This window comes from Cicer arietinum, chromosome 2, assembly GCF_000331145.2.
Source record: "Cicer arietinum cultivar CDC Frontier isolate Library 1 chromosome 2, Cicar.CDCFrontier_v2.0, whole genome shotgun sequence".
Taxonomy (NCBI): Eukaryota; Viridiplantae; Streptophyta; class Magnoliopsida; order Fabales; family Fabaceae; genus Cicer; species Cicer arietinum.
Genome location: NC_021161.2, coordinates 2,089,322 through 2,107,762, shown reverse-complemented (window position 1 = coordinate 2,107,762; position 18,441 = coordinate 2,089,322). Strand labels below are relative to the sequence as shown.

The window sequence follows — 18,441 nt, the reverse complement described above, 5'->3', positions numbered from 1 at the left end:
TATTTATATTGATATTGAGAACATCATCTATCACTCATTTTGAAAAAATAGTTCTACAATCATCAATGATGGAATCATATTTTTTTTTCTATTTATATTGATATTGAGAACATCATCTACCACTCATTTGTGATTTAGATTTAGTTTAAATGTGACATCTATAATCTCCATTATGTAGTTTATTTGGTAAATTAAAGAACAACGAATGAAATTTAAGAATGGATTCTTAGTTTTAAATTTAATAAATTAGCATAAATTGAATAGTTTAAATGATTTGATCAAATGTTTAAATGAGGGAAAAAATCAAACGATTAAGATCGAAATTTGATAAAAATATAAAAAGCATTAATTTACTATATTATCTATCTCAAAATAATTGAGTTATTTATACATGTGTTAAAAATTATATTAATATTAATTAAAAGATATAATTGCAACAAAATTATATTAAAAATTCAATTATTTTGGGTGGAGGAAAATAACTATTTATTTATAAATAAATAAAAATCAAATAAACTAACACAAGCATCCGCCGTACGGGAGAGTTTTTCAAGTGGCATTTGAGGATAAGTGGAAAAATACAAGACTATTTTTTTACTATGAAAATTACAAGAAATATAAATTAAATTAACCAAATACGATCGTATAGGTTAATTATAATCCACAAGACGTAAGAATTAATTATAAAGAAAAATTAACTAATTAAAGTGCTAGAAGTAGTTCTTTTTTTTCCTTTCATCTGATATTGAATTACATAAACTAAAAATTATGGTTGGTGGTCTGAATATTGGAATATTATGGTTACTTATTTTTGGATTAATTTTTATTTTAGTCTCCGTAATACAAGTTAACTTTGGTTTTACTCCTTCTAAAATGAAAAGTTTAGATTTCAAATTCTACATTTTTAATATCTTATTTAACTTTGTTGTCTGGCATGCTAAAGTTGATTATTATTATTTTGTTTATTTTAATTCCATGTGGCATTTCATATTAACAAATATAATTTAGAAACATAACTAATTTAATTGACTGAAATTAAATAAATCAAAAAGAAAATCTAATTAAAAAGTAAAGAATTAAAAGAGATTTACATTCTTATAAAAAAGAAAAGAGGTTTAGGTATTTTATTTCTCTTTCCATCTTCTTTACATTACAATAATATGTCGTCAAATTCCTAAATTAAAGAACAAGAAACAAGAAACAACCGTCTTTGTTTGCAAATGAATAAACGACAAACACTAAAAGTGATCAATAATATAATTCTCTGTGTTAATGGCGTATATAAAATGATGAACTTATATTTTTGGATTTAATTTTAATTGTATAATTCAAGTTTTTTTGATTTTGGATTTAATATTTATTAAGATCTACGTTGAATCAAAAAATTAGAAAATATAATTTTATCTTAAACCGATTCACATAGACATAGACAGTTAAATGATTCATAAAAATGAGAAGAAAAAAAATTTAATATTACAAAAATGAAATTTAAATTTTTTCATTTACAGCGACTTAAAATAAAATCTACCTATATTACATGAACCAAAATAAAGAATAATAATTTTGGAACTAGAATCTGAATTAAAATTTTAATTATTTTGCTTTTACGTTATATACATAGGAGAGCTGGGTCAAATCTTCTTTGGAGCTCATAAGAGCCATAATATTCTCGAAGTTATCTTCTTTGTAATTATGAGTGGGAATAGGTCAGGTCAGACCAGACTTTGAAATGTCTGAGCCTGACCTATAATTAATTTTTTTAGACCAAAACCTGACCTACGGCCTATCATAGGTTTTTTTTTCGGCATGACCTGTTTTTTTTTAAAGTCTGGTATGTCCTGTAAGTCTATTTAAAAACCTTATTCATATTAAAACATTTAAATATTCTAGTCATCACACATGATGCTCTCCACATATCAATATCAATGTACATATCTGTATTTATTAAACAAAAAATAATTTTTCTAACAAAATAATTTTTAGAAAATCTGAAACAAACATCCTTTAAACCCTAAAAAATAATTTTTGATTTCAAAGAATAGATTTTTTTCTGAAACAAACGCACCTATTATTATCTCTCAAACAAATATGGAACGACTACCGAATATGGAATGACTACTGAGTGATTGCCTAATTGATATAATTTAAAATAAAAAAAATATTATTATTTAATATAATAATAAAAAATATATAGGCCGGTCTGTCATGCCTAATAAGCGTTTTTATAAGTATGACCTATTTAAATAAAAAGGCTTTAAAAATAGTCTGAGCCTAGTCTTTTTATTAAATAAGTCAGATCAGACCATAAGTAAGCCAGACCATAGACACTTGACGGACGACCTAGCCTATTCCCATCCCTATTTGTAATAGGTAGATATATTACATTCACATTATAACCAGCATATTTATATATATTTGATCTATTTCACATTGTTTATTGAAGGTTATAGTGGGGCAACAACAATGTGATCCATTTTGTGACCATATTGCCACTAGAACTGAAGCTAAAATATTAGAGCAACAAATCAAGTGTTAAAGTTTATAAAATAGTATTATAGATATTTATTAAACAGCTGATTTCCTCTACAATATTATCTAAGATCTGACCCTTCCATAATACTATCCAAGATCCATCACTATGGGAGAAGTGCAAGGAGTGTTTACTCAGATTCCCCTACTCTCATTATTTTTTGTCAAAATTACTCTACCTTCGTTGAATTGAATAATTGAGTCATGTTTTTTGTTGGGCTAAGTTATTCGTTGAAATAGAGGCCGATGCAAGTACTAAAAAGCCCAATACTCGTGTTTTGCTTCTCGCTAACCAAATAACAACTTACAAGGCCCATCGACTTTCAAAAGCACTCTATCAAAACATATAAAGCCCAACAAGAATATTACTATTCTAAAATGGGCTATTTTGTCCATACCCCTGCAAATTCAAATCACACCCCGACAAATATATGAATAGACTAACTATCTTTTATTTTTGGCTAAAAGTTCAAAATTCTCCTCTCACTTGCATCCATAATATTAAAGTATTTTTATCAACAACTTTATAACTCAAATTTCAATACATATATTCTATTAATTGAAATTCATAAAGATTCTACTAAATTATGTGACTCTCATTTTAATTTATTTTGACTTTTGTAAATTTTAATTGATAAAAAGGAATGAGTGTTAAATGTTGTTAGCATTATTCAAACTAGCAAACCCCTATCACATTCTTTTTTTTTTTAAAGAGTGTATTTTAATGAGAAGAACAATCACGAAAGAGAAAGAGAAGAGAAAAAAATCGATCCAAATTATCGACGAATGTTCATTGTTAGATTAGGTTGAAAGTTGAAACTTTTATAATTGCTCCGGAACACTTGGGTCTTTGTTTTCAATAATTGAAGCTGTATTTTTTGGGTAGTTTCATGCTCTTGTTTACATTGTAAGAATTTGTGTTTAGTTGTTTTTGCTAACTCGTTTTTGGTACTATTTGTTTATTATATTTGAGACTCTTTTGTATTCCATGTTAGAGATACTTTTTTGGTATGGAATTTGTAATTTTTATTTTGTTTTGAGGGGTTTTTAAACTAAAACTTTTGTGCAATTGTTTTGTCATATTTGATGTCATATATTTTTATTGTTATTACTCGTCACAAATTTGTGCAAAAAAAAACATTTACAGCATCAAATACTTCACTATTGTGTTAATCTCCATCACTAATGGGTTGAGCTAGCTAGGTTCAGCCATTTTATAATGGGTTTGGGTTATGCCAAAATTCAAATTCTAACATGGTAATAATATGTTGATGGCTATAATATAAGTGAGGAGTGCATCATATGATTAGAATAATTTGGTTTATATCTAACTCAAATTCTTATATAACTTACAAAGAGATTTGTTATCGAAAAATTTGGTAGATATTATGTCACACTAATATCATAGTTATCAAAAATAAATATCTTAATTGTGTGTTACACACTTTTTCATCATAGGAAATGGGTAAGGCAAAACAATTTTGATAAATTCTTTGGTACTCATAAAAAAGCCATAAGGCAAAATAAAAACAAAATTAAAATTACTTAAAAATTAAATAAATATAAAAATAATATGACTTTAAACGATTAATTATTGAATATTATATTCAACTAAATTCCATAATATTAAAGTTGTCACCAACTTTTTATTCAATCGTTATATCTATAAGGAAGGAAAAAGTGAGGAAAAAAAACACTTTCCCTTAAACATTTTTGTGTAACTAATCTATAGAAAATCTTCACCACTATACATGTGGTTGATGTGAGATAACATCTATATTTTCATATAGAAAAGTTGCTCCAAAACAAGACCATTATATTATTAATGAAACATCCTTATAGGAAAAAAATATATAGCAAGAAATTAAGATCATACTTTGTGTAGGAAAAATTGCAAACCCTTCACACACTGATTTAAGATAACATCTAGAGGAAAGTGAAGAGAAATAACATGGTTCAATTGGGTGCATCTCCAAAAAAATACTAGAAATAAAATTGACAAAAGTCTATAGCCGATTTTATACTATAAATGGAATTTTTTTGTATTTTTTGTTTTAATGAATGGCTTAAGGATAAAGAAAGAAAAGCTCAATGTACCCTTATCTTTGCAAATAATTGTCCTAGTTTGTTAGTGCATGTGCATATGCATGCATTTCTATTTACACTCATTGTCTTTCTCACTCACGAAGACAATTCATAAACCAAAGTATGACATAGAGTTATAATCTCTCTCCAAACCCCAATAAAGACAAAACATATAAAACGACAGAGTATACATCTATCCTTACAATCCTCTAAAAATTTAAATTTGCCTTGTCTTAAAAAAAAGTACCTTCTCATTCACATGATTTAAAATGTGTTTTAATATTTTTTTTTATATATTTCGAAACATTTAGATTGAATTTTTAGAAAACTTGTGTTTAAAAAATTCAATTTTTTATTTTTTAAATAAAAAGATAATTTAAAAAACTCAAACTTCGATTTTTTTCACAACAGAAATAAATTCACTTGGATTAATATATTTTAAATATTTTCAACAACACCAAAAGAATTTATTTCCATTGAGAAACTATTATTGTTTTGTTTTTTTAAAAAGTGAGGGATAAATTGATAATTTGTATAAATAGATGTAAAGATATAATTTTAAAGATATAGAATGTAATGTTATTAAACTTTTCCATTAATATGTTGAGAGTATTATATAAGATTAAATATGATCTAAAAATAAGTTTATGTATAAGAAGAAGATTACTCTAATCTTACAAATTTTTTATTTTTACGTTAAATTAGACACAATTACTTAAATTTTAAAATAATATTAAAATTACAAAAAAACATGTGTTGGATTGAATTATCCACTAACAAACTACTCTTATCACACGCTTCAAGACAAAAATTTTAAGACATGTCATTAGTTTCTTTCATTGGAAAAATAGATGGTTCTCCAACCGACAATTCATAAACCAATTAGACAAATATTGAGAATTCAATTTCTTTTCTTTATTTTTTGTTTTGCAAATTTTTTTTGTATGGACTTTATATAAAAAATTAAGTCACCCTCAATAAATTCTTTCTTGGCAAAAGGAAATAAAATAAATCCACATTATATATAAAAATTTTAAATTTAAAGAATCAAATGAGGGTCACTTATTTACTACTTTTGTAAAAAAAAGTGTCATTCTTTGATGCTCCATTTAATAAAAATACTATTAAAGCATAGTATATTCGTGTGCGTATCTTCCGTTTCAGTTTGAAACTTCTTTATGGTTTGGAAGAGTTTCAAACTAGAGTTTGACTAGAATAATCACTTTTTTTTTTCCTTTAAAAATTAAAGAACGAGTTAGGCACTAGATATTGCAAATTAAATGTAGCTGCATACGTGGGGTTGTGGATACCCACCAATAAAATTAAGCTTATGTTTTTTCATAGATAATAGTAAATTGATAAATTTTAAGGTGAATGGATTTTAATTTGATAGTAGCATATATAATTCGGTGGTAGTTCTAGGCTTTATAAAAGATGGTGTAATTGTTATTTGGATAAATCAAATATTTGTAAAGATTAATTATTTTAAAATATTTCTTGTTCATCATAAAACTAATTAAAAAGTAAATATTTTTTACTCTTTTTTTTCTTTGTATCAACTATGGTTTTGATATAATTTACGATTTCTCTTCTTTTTGTAGTGTTGATTAATAGAAATTTGATAGCTTTTTTTTATGGATTTTTAATTTTGTTTCCTTTTGCTTTCTTAGGATTTAATTTTTCTTTTTCATAAAAAATAATTGTTTTTCGCTATGATGTTAGATTTAAATTATTATTTTTTTATAAAAGTTTGTGAGAACACCATGTAAAATCACTTGAGTGTCAAAGCCTACAATTAAAGTGATTAATTTCGTAAAAAAAAAGAAAAAAAAAACACACATGAGATAAGTTTTAACTAATAAACTATTTGCAAAATAAATTAATAGATTATTTCAAAAATTTCCTTTTGTTTGGCTGAATATGTCTCTTAATCTGTCTACTTTTAGATTGTAATTGAATTTTAAAAACTATCGCAAAAATGGAACGTTCACTTGTTACCGTATTATATAAGTATAACACATGAGCCTTATTGTTTATTAAAGCTACAATTTTAACAATATTGGGAATTTGGGACAAAGACATTTGAAGTCTTTTTTTTTTTAATCTCAAATCATTATTTTATCCATCTTGTACAAATCTTATTCATCCAATCTTTTGTCTTCAATTTAACAGAATGGATCATAGGAACATGGAAAACTAAAACCTTGGGAAAACAACTTCCTCCGATGAAAAATTAAAAACCAGTTTCATGTAAGCTCTCTATACACGGTCAACTTAATTATTTTAATAGTTTAATTTTCATACACTTTAAATATAATTTTTTTTTTATATTTTTATATATTTAGTAATTTACGTTTATGATTGATTGTCAAATATAAAAATTATTTATATTGCAATATGTATACGTATTTTAATAGCTAAAGTTTAATTGGAGGAAAATCTCTTTAGACACTAGTTAATATAAATTAAAGGCATAATTGTTTATACCATCTCTTAAATTAATTTTAGATAACACTTCTGTTTTTCTTTTTTTTTCTCGATTGGTTCTTTATTTAATTTTAAGTATACAATTTGATCTTTTATGTTTTAAAATGTTAACAATGTTATCCTTTTTCTATAAAAATTCATTAAAATTTTCAAACAAAACTCATAACATTAATTATCATCTTTAATATAATACAAATTTCATCAAATTTATAACTCAAATCTTTAAATAAATTTATATTTTCGTTCTTTATATTTTTGAATTTTTGTAATAAAATAAAATAAATGACTAAATCGAAAGAAAATAAAATAAAGGACTAAAGTGTTATTTAAAATCAAGTTAAGGGACCGCAGGAGCAATTGTGCCTAAATTAAATCTTAGTGCTTATATTGAATTCTCATATAAAATTATTTATTAAATCATTGATCAAAACAAAATCTATAATTGAATGAAATAAGGAATCAAATAATTAAATAAATTTTATTGTTGTCTATGTAGAACACAAATGGTAAGCTCCAAGAATATTTAATATGCTTAAGTAGGATTTGAACGTAGCATATTTTTCTTTGTCCATATTTAGTGTATGTATTTTGCTGCTAGCCCTTTAGCACAAAAAATAACCTTATTTAATAGAAACATATTGAGATGAATTTCATATAAAGTTAGTGATTTTGCTGCTAACTTTTTTCCTTTGGCAAAAGGTTCAGTGTTTCTATGGCCTTAATTTATTCTTGTTAATCAAATCAAAGACCTAACTCGTGTGCTTTTGCATATTTCACTAACTAATCTTGTAGTACCTCAATTTTGTCCCAATAATTAAAAATTATTTTCATAATAATAAAAACAAAACAAAAAAACATAATCAGTATTCGTCCTTTATTTTTAATTTTAATCTTTGAATTTTAATTTTTTATTTTATCCCAATTATATCTTCACCATTCCTACACTCAATCACAAAATCATTGTTAATGTCCCAATTATATCTTCACCATTCCTACACTCAATCACATAACTTGCATAACTTTCTTTTATTTTATGGACATCTTGCTGCAAAACAATGATAACCCATAACTTTCTTTTATTTTATGGACATGTTGCTGTCAAATAAATAAAACTCAGAACTTTGTTTTATTTTATGGATACAACAGGTCACTATTTTAGTCTATAAGAAGAAGATAAAAATTCATTTGAAGGGAGGAGGTGAGATTTCGAAAATAGAAGATTTATTTTCTTTGCTTCTGAAATAAATCAAGAAAAAAGAGAGAAAATGTTGTAAAAAACCAAAACAGAGAAGATAAAGAAACGTTTTGGAAAAAGTCCACCACAATCCTTCTTCAAACCAACTCATAACCATAACCAAAACTCAAACTCATTTTAACAACACAACCCACAAAAATCTATTAAAAGATAAGATAGATAAGAGGATCGTTACTACCTTTCAGTTCAGTCGCGCCGCCGTAGCCTCCATCTTCACTGTGGCCGATATTTAGAAAGGCAAGTATTTTTTTTTACTCTCTTTAAGTTTGTTGTGCTTTATGTTATTTGGAAGATATAAACATCACTATGTTAATAACTAAGATTTGGAAGAAGAGCTTGATTTGTTGGAAACTTTGTTTTATTTGACATTGGGTGTTTTGTTTGAAATCTTAGTTTTATTGTTTCTCTGGTTTGGCTTATAAGGCTATGATGATTTCTTTGGTTTTTATTTATTATTATTTTGTGAAGATATTTCCCCATATTATCACTACTGGCCTCAGCATTTGTTATCCTACTGCTAACTCTATTATTAGTGTGTTGGTATTCGCATAAGAAATGACACTAGCAACCTGCCATCCATACTTTCTTTTTCTCTAATATCACGTGAGGCAATATCAAGTAACATGTGTGTATGTAATGCTGTAAATTACTATTTTATTTCATTTAACTTAAATAATAATAATTATTTAATTTAATAATGATGGTCATTTAACATAATTTAATTTGATTTAATATAAATAATGACTAATTAGTAATAAACATAATTCATTTCACTTATAAATGATATTAATATGCTATTTAATATTAAATGAGTTATGCTTTCATCATTTGATTCACTAAAAAGTATTTGAAAGAGTTCACAATTTGTATATAGTTTTTATTTTATTAATCTGGTATTTTTATTTTTTATTTATTTAATAAATAACAATACAAGTCTATATTTTTTTTACCGTTTATTTTATTTTTAGGTGTGTTTATTATTGAGCTTATTTCGTAGAATTATTTAAATTTATTTAATTTTTAACATCAATTATTATTATTATTATTATTTTAAAAGGGTAAAGATAAAACTATAATCGAATATTGTAAGGTTAATTAGATGTGACATCTTTTTAATCTTTGAGTTATTAGAACACAAATTGTGACAATTTGATGGTTCTAAATCTCATAATCACAAATGATTTAATAAACTAAAAATTCATAAACAAATAAATCATAAAAATTATTTAAAGTTAATTAAAATCTTTTAATCTCGGAGTTACATAATACAAATTATATATTTTGATAACTCTAAAACTTATCCTTTTAAAAAAAAATTTATTTAATTATTATTATTATTACTATTATTACTATTATTTTTGAAGTTGTTAAGATACAAATTAAACTATTTGTTTGTTTTGAAATTCAATTTAAAAATAAAAAATAAAATATTCTTAAGAGGATTAAATTAGATGTGACATCTTTTTACTCCTTGGATTTTGAGACACGAGTTGTACAATTCGATCGTCTTAAAATTCATATTTTAAGATAATTATTCAAATCAAACAAGTTTTTTTATGTTCGTCAAAATTATTTTTTTTAAGTAACAAAATACAATTTATTTAAAAGCAATCAACGCATTCACATTTTTTTACCAAGAACTACGTAGCTTTGATTTCTCCATCGCACCGGGAGATACGTAGGAGCAAGATCACACTCTTGTCAAGCACACTAATAAAAACTTTCTTTTTTTCCATTCTTTTTTAACACACTTTTATCTCAAAAAATCACATTTATAAAAAACAATTTATATTCATATTTAATAATAAAGAAAAATAAATATATTTAAGTTGATATAATTTTGCACAATTAATTAAAGGTAACCGTATTTTAACGGATGTCGTAGGGTGCTAATACCTTCCCTACGCATAATCGACTCCCGAACTCAAAATCTGGTTTCAAAGACCATTTTTACATTTTTAAGGGTTTCCCAATATTTTCCCTATTTTAAAATAAATTTTGGTGGCGACTCCATTGAATTCGATGAAAAACTCGAAATTTTAGGCTGCGACAGCTGGCGACTCCACTGGGGAAATTTCGAGAGTCAAGCCTAAAATTTAATTGTGCATAATTTTCTAACTTTTTTTCTATATTTGCTTGTTTTTCATTTTCATTTTCTTTGTGTTTTTTATTTTTTTAATAAGTATTAGTTAAAAATACCATTTTTACATTTTTAAAGGTTTCCCAATATTTTCCCTATTTTAAAATAAATTTTGGTGGCGACTCCATTGAATTCGATGAAAACTCGAAATTTTAGGCTGCGACAAATCTACCAAATTATTTAATAGTATTCCAATTCATTAGAGGGAAAACAGGGTCATTTACTAATTGAGGTCCACATATATATTTCTAAATACTACTAACCAAGTTTCATGGTTAAGTTCAAAGCTCAATTAATTGAATTTTAAATTATGTAGCATAGTTTACATTAAGATAACATCTTAGTTACATTATAATTTATGTAAGATTTTGACCTCGTTGTCAAGAGGGTCTAATCGTGGTGTTGAGTAGTAAAATATTCTTTATATATACATATACATATATGTAACATATGCATACTAAAGTTGGTTCAAATTGTATAAATGTTTTTTAACCCAAGAATCCAAGAGATTAATTTGACATGAAAAAATTTAAAATATATGATTGAAATTTTAAACTAAGTTATAGGACCACTTGCTAAAAAAATTAGTATAAACTATAAAGCACTATAAATTTATATTTACAAAACTGTGGAACAATACAACTTTTTAAAACTATACAAAAAAGACTATTAAGATTTTAGTAATAGATCTATAATTCCTGTATTTTCTAGGATAACATTAACATGAATTCAATTGATTTACATGTATAATAAAGTTAACTCCTAAAATTCTTAATTTTATATTTAATCTTCAGAAATTCCATAAGAAACCATTGTCCAAATGTCCTATTGAATATTCTTGATTCACTTGAAACATTTCATTGTTGTATATCATAGATGAAATGTCAACATCAAAATCACATTCTTGATCTTTCTCAAATTTTGTCTTTGTACTTGTTCCATGATTTTCAATCAACATCCTCAACATGGATTGTTCTTGAACCATAAAACAATCTGAAGATTTTGAATTCACAACTTGTGTTGATTGGTGTGACAAATTTTGTGTCCATGAAGCAGAGGAAATATTATTATCATAAGGGTTAGAAGAATATGAATATGAAGATGTTAAAATAGGACTTTCAAAACTATCAATTATGTTATCATTTTGTATCCTTTGAGAATCCTCAATTAGATTTTGATTGAAACATGTCACATGTGATGAATCTCCAATAGTACTTTTTAATTCACTATTGTTTGGAGAAGAATCCATCAAAGGAGGTAATTCTTTTCCAATTGAATTGAACCTTACCAAATCTTGAATATGCATTTTCTTTCCACAAGAACTCTTCTCAAAAACTCTACAAATAGACCACTCCTTCTGAAAAAAATAATGTCAAAAATTATATCCAAATTCAACTATTGCTATAGTAAAAAAAAAGTTATAGGAAAAAAAAATATTTACCATAGTCCTTTTGGATGTATTTTGTAAAGAATATTTGTCCTCTAATCTATATTCATGCATGACCCAATTTGTTTTTTCACCTTTTGGAGCTCTTCCTTTGTAAAAAACAAGAGTTTTCTTCATTCCAATTAGTGTCTTCTCTCTAAATATTTCTCTGTCTTTTCCAGTTGCTTTCCAATATCCAGCACATGTAGCCCTATTTGTCCTTAGGCCAGTTGGATATTTTCTATCCCTAACACAGAAAAAATACCACTCTTTCTCACCCATTTTGGCCCTCCCTAAATTAAAACAAACAAAAAAACAAAATTTTACATACATATATTAAAATCCAAAAAAAAAAAAATCAAAGTTGCAATGCAATTTTTTTATATTATAAAAAAAAATTGTCAGTCAAATACAACTGATACAACTACAACTGAGATTATTATGCAGTTAAGCAGTCATACAAAAAATGATATTGCGTTCGCATATCATTTTTAAAATCTTGATTATGTGATTGCATAATATTTTTAAAACCTTGATGTTGAATTTTTTTGAAAAAAACATTATGGAATTAAAGGTAATGAGAAGAGAGACTCACAAGGCAAATCCCAAGGTTCACACTTGTTTAAATCAGCTTCTCCAATGGCTATAGCACAAAAACAACTATTAAGAACCTTTTGAGAGAGATAATGAGTTATGAGTTCTTCATCTGTTGGATGAAACCTAAATCCAGGTGGCAATTCAAATTTTTCATCACTTTCTAGATCTCTTGATTTTTTCTCCATTGCATCCATCATAAATATCACACGCTAAAAAAATAACTCCTGTTTCATTAAAGAAACAATTAAGTTAAAACATAAAAAATACAAAAATAAAACATCAATTTTAATTTATGATTCTAACAACAAGAAAGTTACTTTCTAAATATCAAACATTTGAATCCATAAAAAATCTCACACACCCCACAAATTTTTGGAATTTAGTACTTGTACTAATGAATAAATTTTCATGTGAACTCAAATTAAAATAAATAAATGTTGTAGCCAACCTTTCAAGAGAGATTGGATAAGGATGAACAAGAAAAATGCTTTTGGGGTGACAATAATTTTACTATAAGAAAATGTGTAAAGATTTTTGAGGAATTTGAGGTTGTTAAGAAAAGACAGTGTTGTGTGTGTGAAACATAACTCCTTAAATACTAGTTTTCATTTTTTGGATTCAGAGAATCGTGGCTTGTTTCACAACCTTGTCGTTTTACACTTTTTTTTTTGTAAGGTTATTTTTTTTTTGTTTTTTTCTTCATAAACTTGACTAGGAACACTTCACCAAATTGAGTCTCCACGTAACTGTTTTTAATGTCACACTTTTTCATTATGTAACAGCTGTATTAACTGCCGTATAACCATAGATAAAAATTTTAAGAAATTCACATATTGAAAGGTTCTTGTATATAGTTTTTTAAATCAAGAAATTTATCATGATTTTTATGAATCAAAGAATTTTCTATCAATTTTTTATTTTAAGAAAAGATCGATCATTTTATAAAATAAAAAATATCATTTTATTGTTTATAAATATTATATTAATTTTTTATATAGTATATAAAAATATTTAATATTTACTATTATGATTACTAAAAATTCAAAAAACATTAAATTATATTTCATTAACATTTTTGGTAAATAATGTTTAATTATTATAATTTCTTAAATAATAAAAATTAGTTTTTTAAAGATATTTAATTATTAATTTAAATATTAAATATATCGATATACATCGAATTGATCTCAAAATTTTATGGATTAGTATATGCTTTAATTTAAGTGAAATTACATTGGATGTAGCTCATTTTATGTCATTGATACTAGGTTCACGTTTTTCATCGGTTTGCTATTTTTATCAAGAAAGATAAAATTAATAATACATGTTTATCTTTATATATTAGAAATAAAAAATAAAAACAATAAAAAAACGAAGACCAAAGGAGAGTATTTAAAGCGGTAAAAACTTTTTGTTTTAATAAAATATATATACTCATTAATAGCATCTCACTTGTAACATAAGTTGCATTCAAAAGAGTTATGGATGCATTATTTGGATTGGGTTGACATATGAACAACTTAATTATCTATCGATATAAACATTTGACATAAATTGTTTAACTAATTTTGATAAACTCTCTATAAATTATTTTTAATGATAAAATATATTAGAAAGCAAAGTCAAATGAGTACAAGAACCTAAAGAGACATAAAGGAAAAACAACACAACACAACACAACTAGTACACATATACTATATTTTTTCTTGAAATACATAAATAACTTACAGTATTTATATGATAAATAGATATTATATAGGTGAATAATTAAATCGTTTATCCAAATTGACGGACCTTAAATGATTGAAGGATTTAATTATGCAAAAGAGATCAAAATTAAATTATATATCTAGGATCAAATTTCAGACTTTAGTCGATAAACAACTACAACATCAACAATTCCTTGAAAAGTTCCAAATTTTTTTTATGGAATCTTTTAAATCATTCACTTGTTTGGTCTTATTTAAATCATTCACTTTATTAGAGCAAAAAAATATTAAACGAGGATGACAATTCAACGGTTACATTACATATATATATATATATATATATATATATATATAATTAAGAATACAATAACTTCTTAAACATGTTATTAAAAACAAAAATATATAGTTTACTGTCTCCTCTAAAGTGCATAATTTTTCATTGAGACATAACAACTTGTTTATATAAGTGGTGGATAGTTTAATTCAATTTTGTAGAATTGTGTTAAACCATGCATATTTAATATCTAAAATGATATTATTGTCTATTTAAAATTTATAATACATGTTAATTAAGTCATCGTTATCAATTTATTCGATCACGCTCATTCTTATAAACTAATTTTACAAAGGTTTTGTCAGACTCAATTTAAGTTATAAGATTAAACATAATTATAAAAACGTGTCAACACATTTATGTAAAACGTTGAGTAAAAAAAAAATGTGAAAATAACATAGAGGTATCTCCAACCCAAAACATTACTTTTTATACTCATAGAGTTGTGCTAGATGTTGATATATTTATCCCAAAAGTACACCTTCTTTTTTTTTTTAATAAATAAATAAATAAAAGAACAAGCACGCGTTAAGCAATATATATGATCAAACCACCTCACCCTGAAGATGTGATCCACTCAAAACAAAAGTACACAAATTATGTGAAGATGTAACCAAAAGTCAAATATAAGAAATCATAAAGTCTATTAGATATAGCCTAGTAATATATTTGTATCTGTTTATTATAAAGTGCATTTTATTATAAATATTCTTAAAATACTCTTTTGCATAAAGATATGTTTAATTTTGATTTTTTATCTTTTAAGACACTAAATAATATTAATTAGGAGTATATTTAAAAGAAAATAATAGTAAACATGCTTAGTAGTAATTTGAAGCGGAGTTTATATTTAACAACAATTTTCTTTAAAAATATAGTAATAAAAAAAAAACCTTTTTTAGTCAATAAGAAAAAAATATCTAAGTAATCCGTGACGAAATTTGTATTTCTTTTTTTTTTTTTTAGTGCAAAGGAGTTTGTATTTCTTAACTAATAAGATATTATCTACACTATTTTTCTGTGAAAAGGATAGTCTACCACTTTGCAAACATTTATTTTTAATTAAATATATTATTAGATTTCATGAAGTACAATTGTTCTTAAAGTTGGTTTAATTTATAATTAAGAAAGAGAAAAGGACATCGTAGCTTAAAAAATTGAACCGTCTTTACACAAGCGTATTGGGTGTGTCTTTATTTCTAGACTCTAGTATATATTATTATAATAATTTAAGGAAATATATGGCACAAACTTTTATAAAATTTTAAAATTATTTAACATTTATTATAATTTTATATGAATGTGCATTCAATTTTTTCTAAAAAAATAAGGAAATATCAAATCTCACATTTATATTTGTCATGAATTATTAATAACTAATTCACTCCTAGAGTTACTCTATGATTCCTCTCTATAATTATAATTATGATAATAAATACTCATTTTTAAAGATTTTTTTAAATAATGAAAATTTAAGAAATGCATTTTTTTTGGTAAGTATATAAGGTGATGCTTTTTGTTTTGTATCAATAATGTGATATCATAAATTATGACTCATTTAAGAGATTTCAATGATACTAATTTAATAAAAATAAAGAAAAATAAATATGAATTATCCTTTGTTAAATATAAATAAAAATAGAGTTAAAGAAAATTAATATATCAGGTTTAAAATTTATATTAAATAAATTTTTTTATCTATTTTATTTATATTTGAGACTGAAGTATATTGTATTGAATTGACGTGAATCAAATCACTGTCTTATTCATTAAAACAATGAAATCTCATAACTATTAATTTTAAAAGATACATTGTCGTTATAATTTTTGATAATTTTTAGTTATTAATTTGATTTATGGTGGACCACCTTAAAATTCACCCTAAATCATATAATTTAAATTAAGTTTTGTACTATCAATACTTTTTTACTCAATGAACTATAAAACCTAATTCATTGTATTATAGAAAATTATAGCAGCCATTCTGTTGTTGAATATGTTGACACACTTGGACAAAGTTCATGATCCATTATCATATTCTTGCACGTTTATCTTACTTTAGATCTAATTTGCTATTCTAAAATGAAAACAAGAAAAGACTTGATATATCAACAAGCAAAATCTCATTTTTTTTGGCAAGTAGTTAGGGTCTTCAATCATGTTGATAAGCTTGCTACCTAATTACTAGTATAGCTTTATTATTCGCTTATAAATTGTCTAATCATCCATATTTGTTGTTTGCTAATTTTTTGTTGTGGCTCTAATGTATGATATGTAATAATTTATTATCAAATCTCTATCATTTTAATACACCATTTTTAAAATACACTCTAAATTTATGTCATAAAAGGAAAATAAGATAGAAAAATAATTTATTTGATTACTACGTAATTTATTGTAGTATGATGTGGTTGTTGCACCTATTGCATTATAGTCGTTGCACTATTGCAATGTAGATTTTGTTTTGAATTGCAATCATATTACAATTGTAGTCAGATGTTATAGTCATTGCTGCAACTACAATATAACGAAACCATCACATTATGTGGTATGCAATTTAAATGTTGTAATTTTATGAATATTTTCTAAATATGCCTTCATATAAGAAGCAGTGAGATATTAAATGTATTCCCTAATATTAAAAAGACAAACACTTTAAATGAGAGGGAGTTCTATATACTCTCTTTGTCTTATGATTATTGACTCATTTGTAAAAGAAATTATTTTAAAATGAATTATTGTTTTAATTTTCGATGCAATATCAATTACTAATATTTTTTTAATTGTATTCTCAAATCAATATCTTACGCTTTACATTTTATATTAATAATAAATAAGTATTTGATAAAGATAACACTAAAATAAACCTATTATTTTTCTCTAATTCATTAATATTATAACATATTTGTGAAACGGTCAAATAGAAATTTCTTCAAAGGAATTGTATTTTTAGTTAGGCTTCCTTTATTTTACAATAAATTAAAGATGGTGGAAATTCTAATATAGCTCTTTCTAACTCCCTTTTACAAGTTTCTTGGACCCTTCATCCTACTCTTCTGAAATATTACAAAATTAATGTAGATGGCTCTCACTTGAAGTCTCATTAGGGACCTCAATGGAAAATTTATTAAAGACTTCTATAGGTTGTAAAGAATGGAATTCAATTATCTGATTCTCTCAACTTTAATTGGATTAAATTTGAGTTGGACTCTAAACTTGTTGATATGATTCTACCCAAAATACATAGTTTCAACCTCTTTTGCAAGACACTCTAGCATTCATATACATGTCAACCCAATTGGAGGTTTTCTATTAGTCACATATATTGTAAACCCAACAAATGTGTCGATGCTTAAGTTAATTTGAAGGGTTTAGTTTATTAATCTACAATTAATAATACATGCTACACTTAGTTTATTAATCTTTAATGTTGTTCGAAATGTTAATTTGTTTACCTCGCTTGATTAGTTTATTTTATTTGTTTATTATAAAAAAAATTACAAATATCTTAATTTTTTAAATAATATCACATCAACTATTCATGTACATTGTTAATGATTTTTATAAAAAAAAATATAGAGAGTGTAAAACCATACATCTACAATAATTAGTTAGAAAGACTTGTGTGGTCACAAAAGACTTGGATTTAATCGCACGTTCATAAAAGAAAAAAGTCAAAAAAAAAAATAATTAAATAATATGTATTTTAAAAATAATTAAATGATGTGTATGTGTCTAAATAAATATTTAATTGGGGTTGTGCCATATAAATATTTCTTATGGTTAGATCTTACTAAACAATAAGAATAGATATCGTTTTTATACTTCCATTGTATGAAAAAATAAAATGGTACTTATAAATGAGAGATGTTTTACCAA

General features: G+C 24.7%; 1 protein-coding gene across 1 annotated transcript; it reads right to left on the bottom strand.

The window, feature by feature from the left end:
• Window positions 1-11,080: 11,080 nt before the first annotated feature.
• Window positions 11,081-13,104, bottom strand: NAC13 (NAC domain-containing protein). The gene is made up of 4 exons (XM_004489353.3): window positions 12,968-13,104; window positions 12,518-12,743; window positions 11,938-12,215; window positions 11,081-11,853 (listed from the first exon to the last, which is right to left on the bottom strand). Exons 2-4 carry the CDS (start codon window positions 12,714-12,716, stop codon window positions 11,287-11,289), a joined length of 1,044 nt encoding a protein of 347 aa, XP_004489410.1. The 5' UTR covers window positions 12,717-12,743; window positions 12,968-13,104; the 3' UTR covers window positions 11,081-11,286.
• Window positions 13,105-18,441: the final 5,337 nt, after the last annotated feature.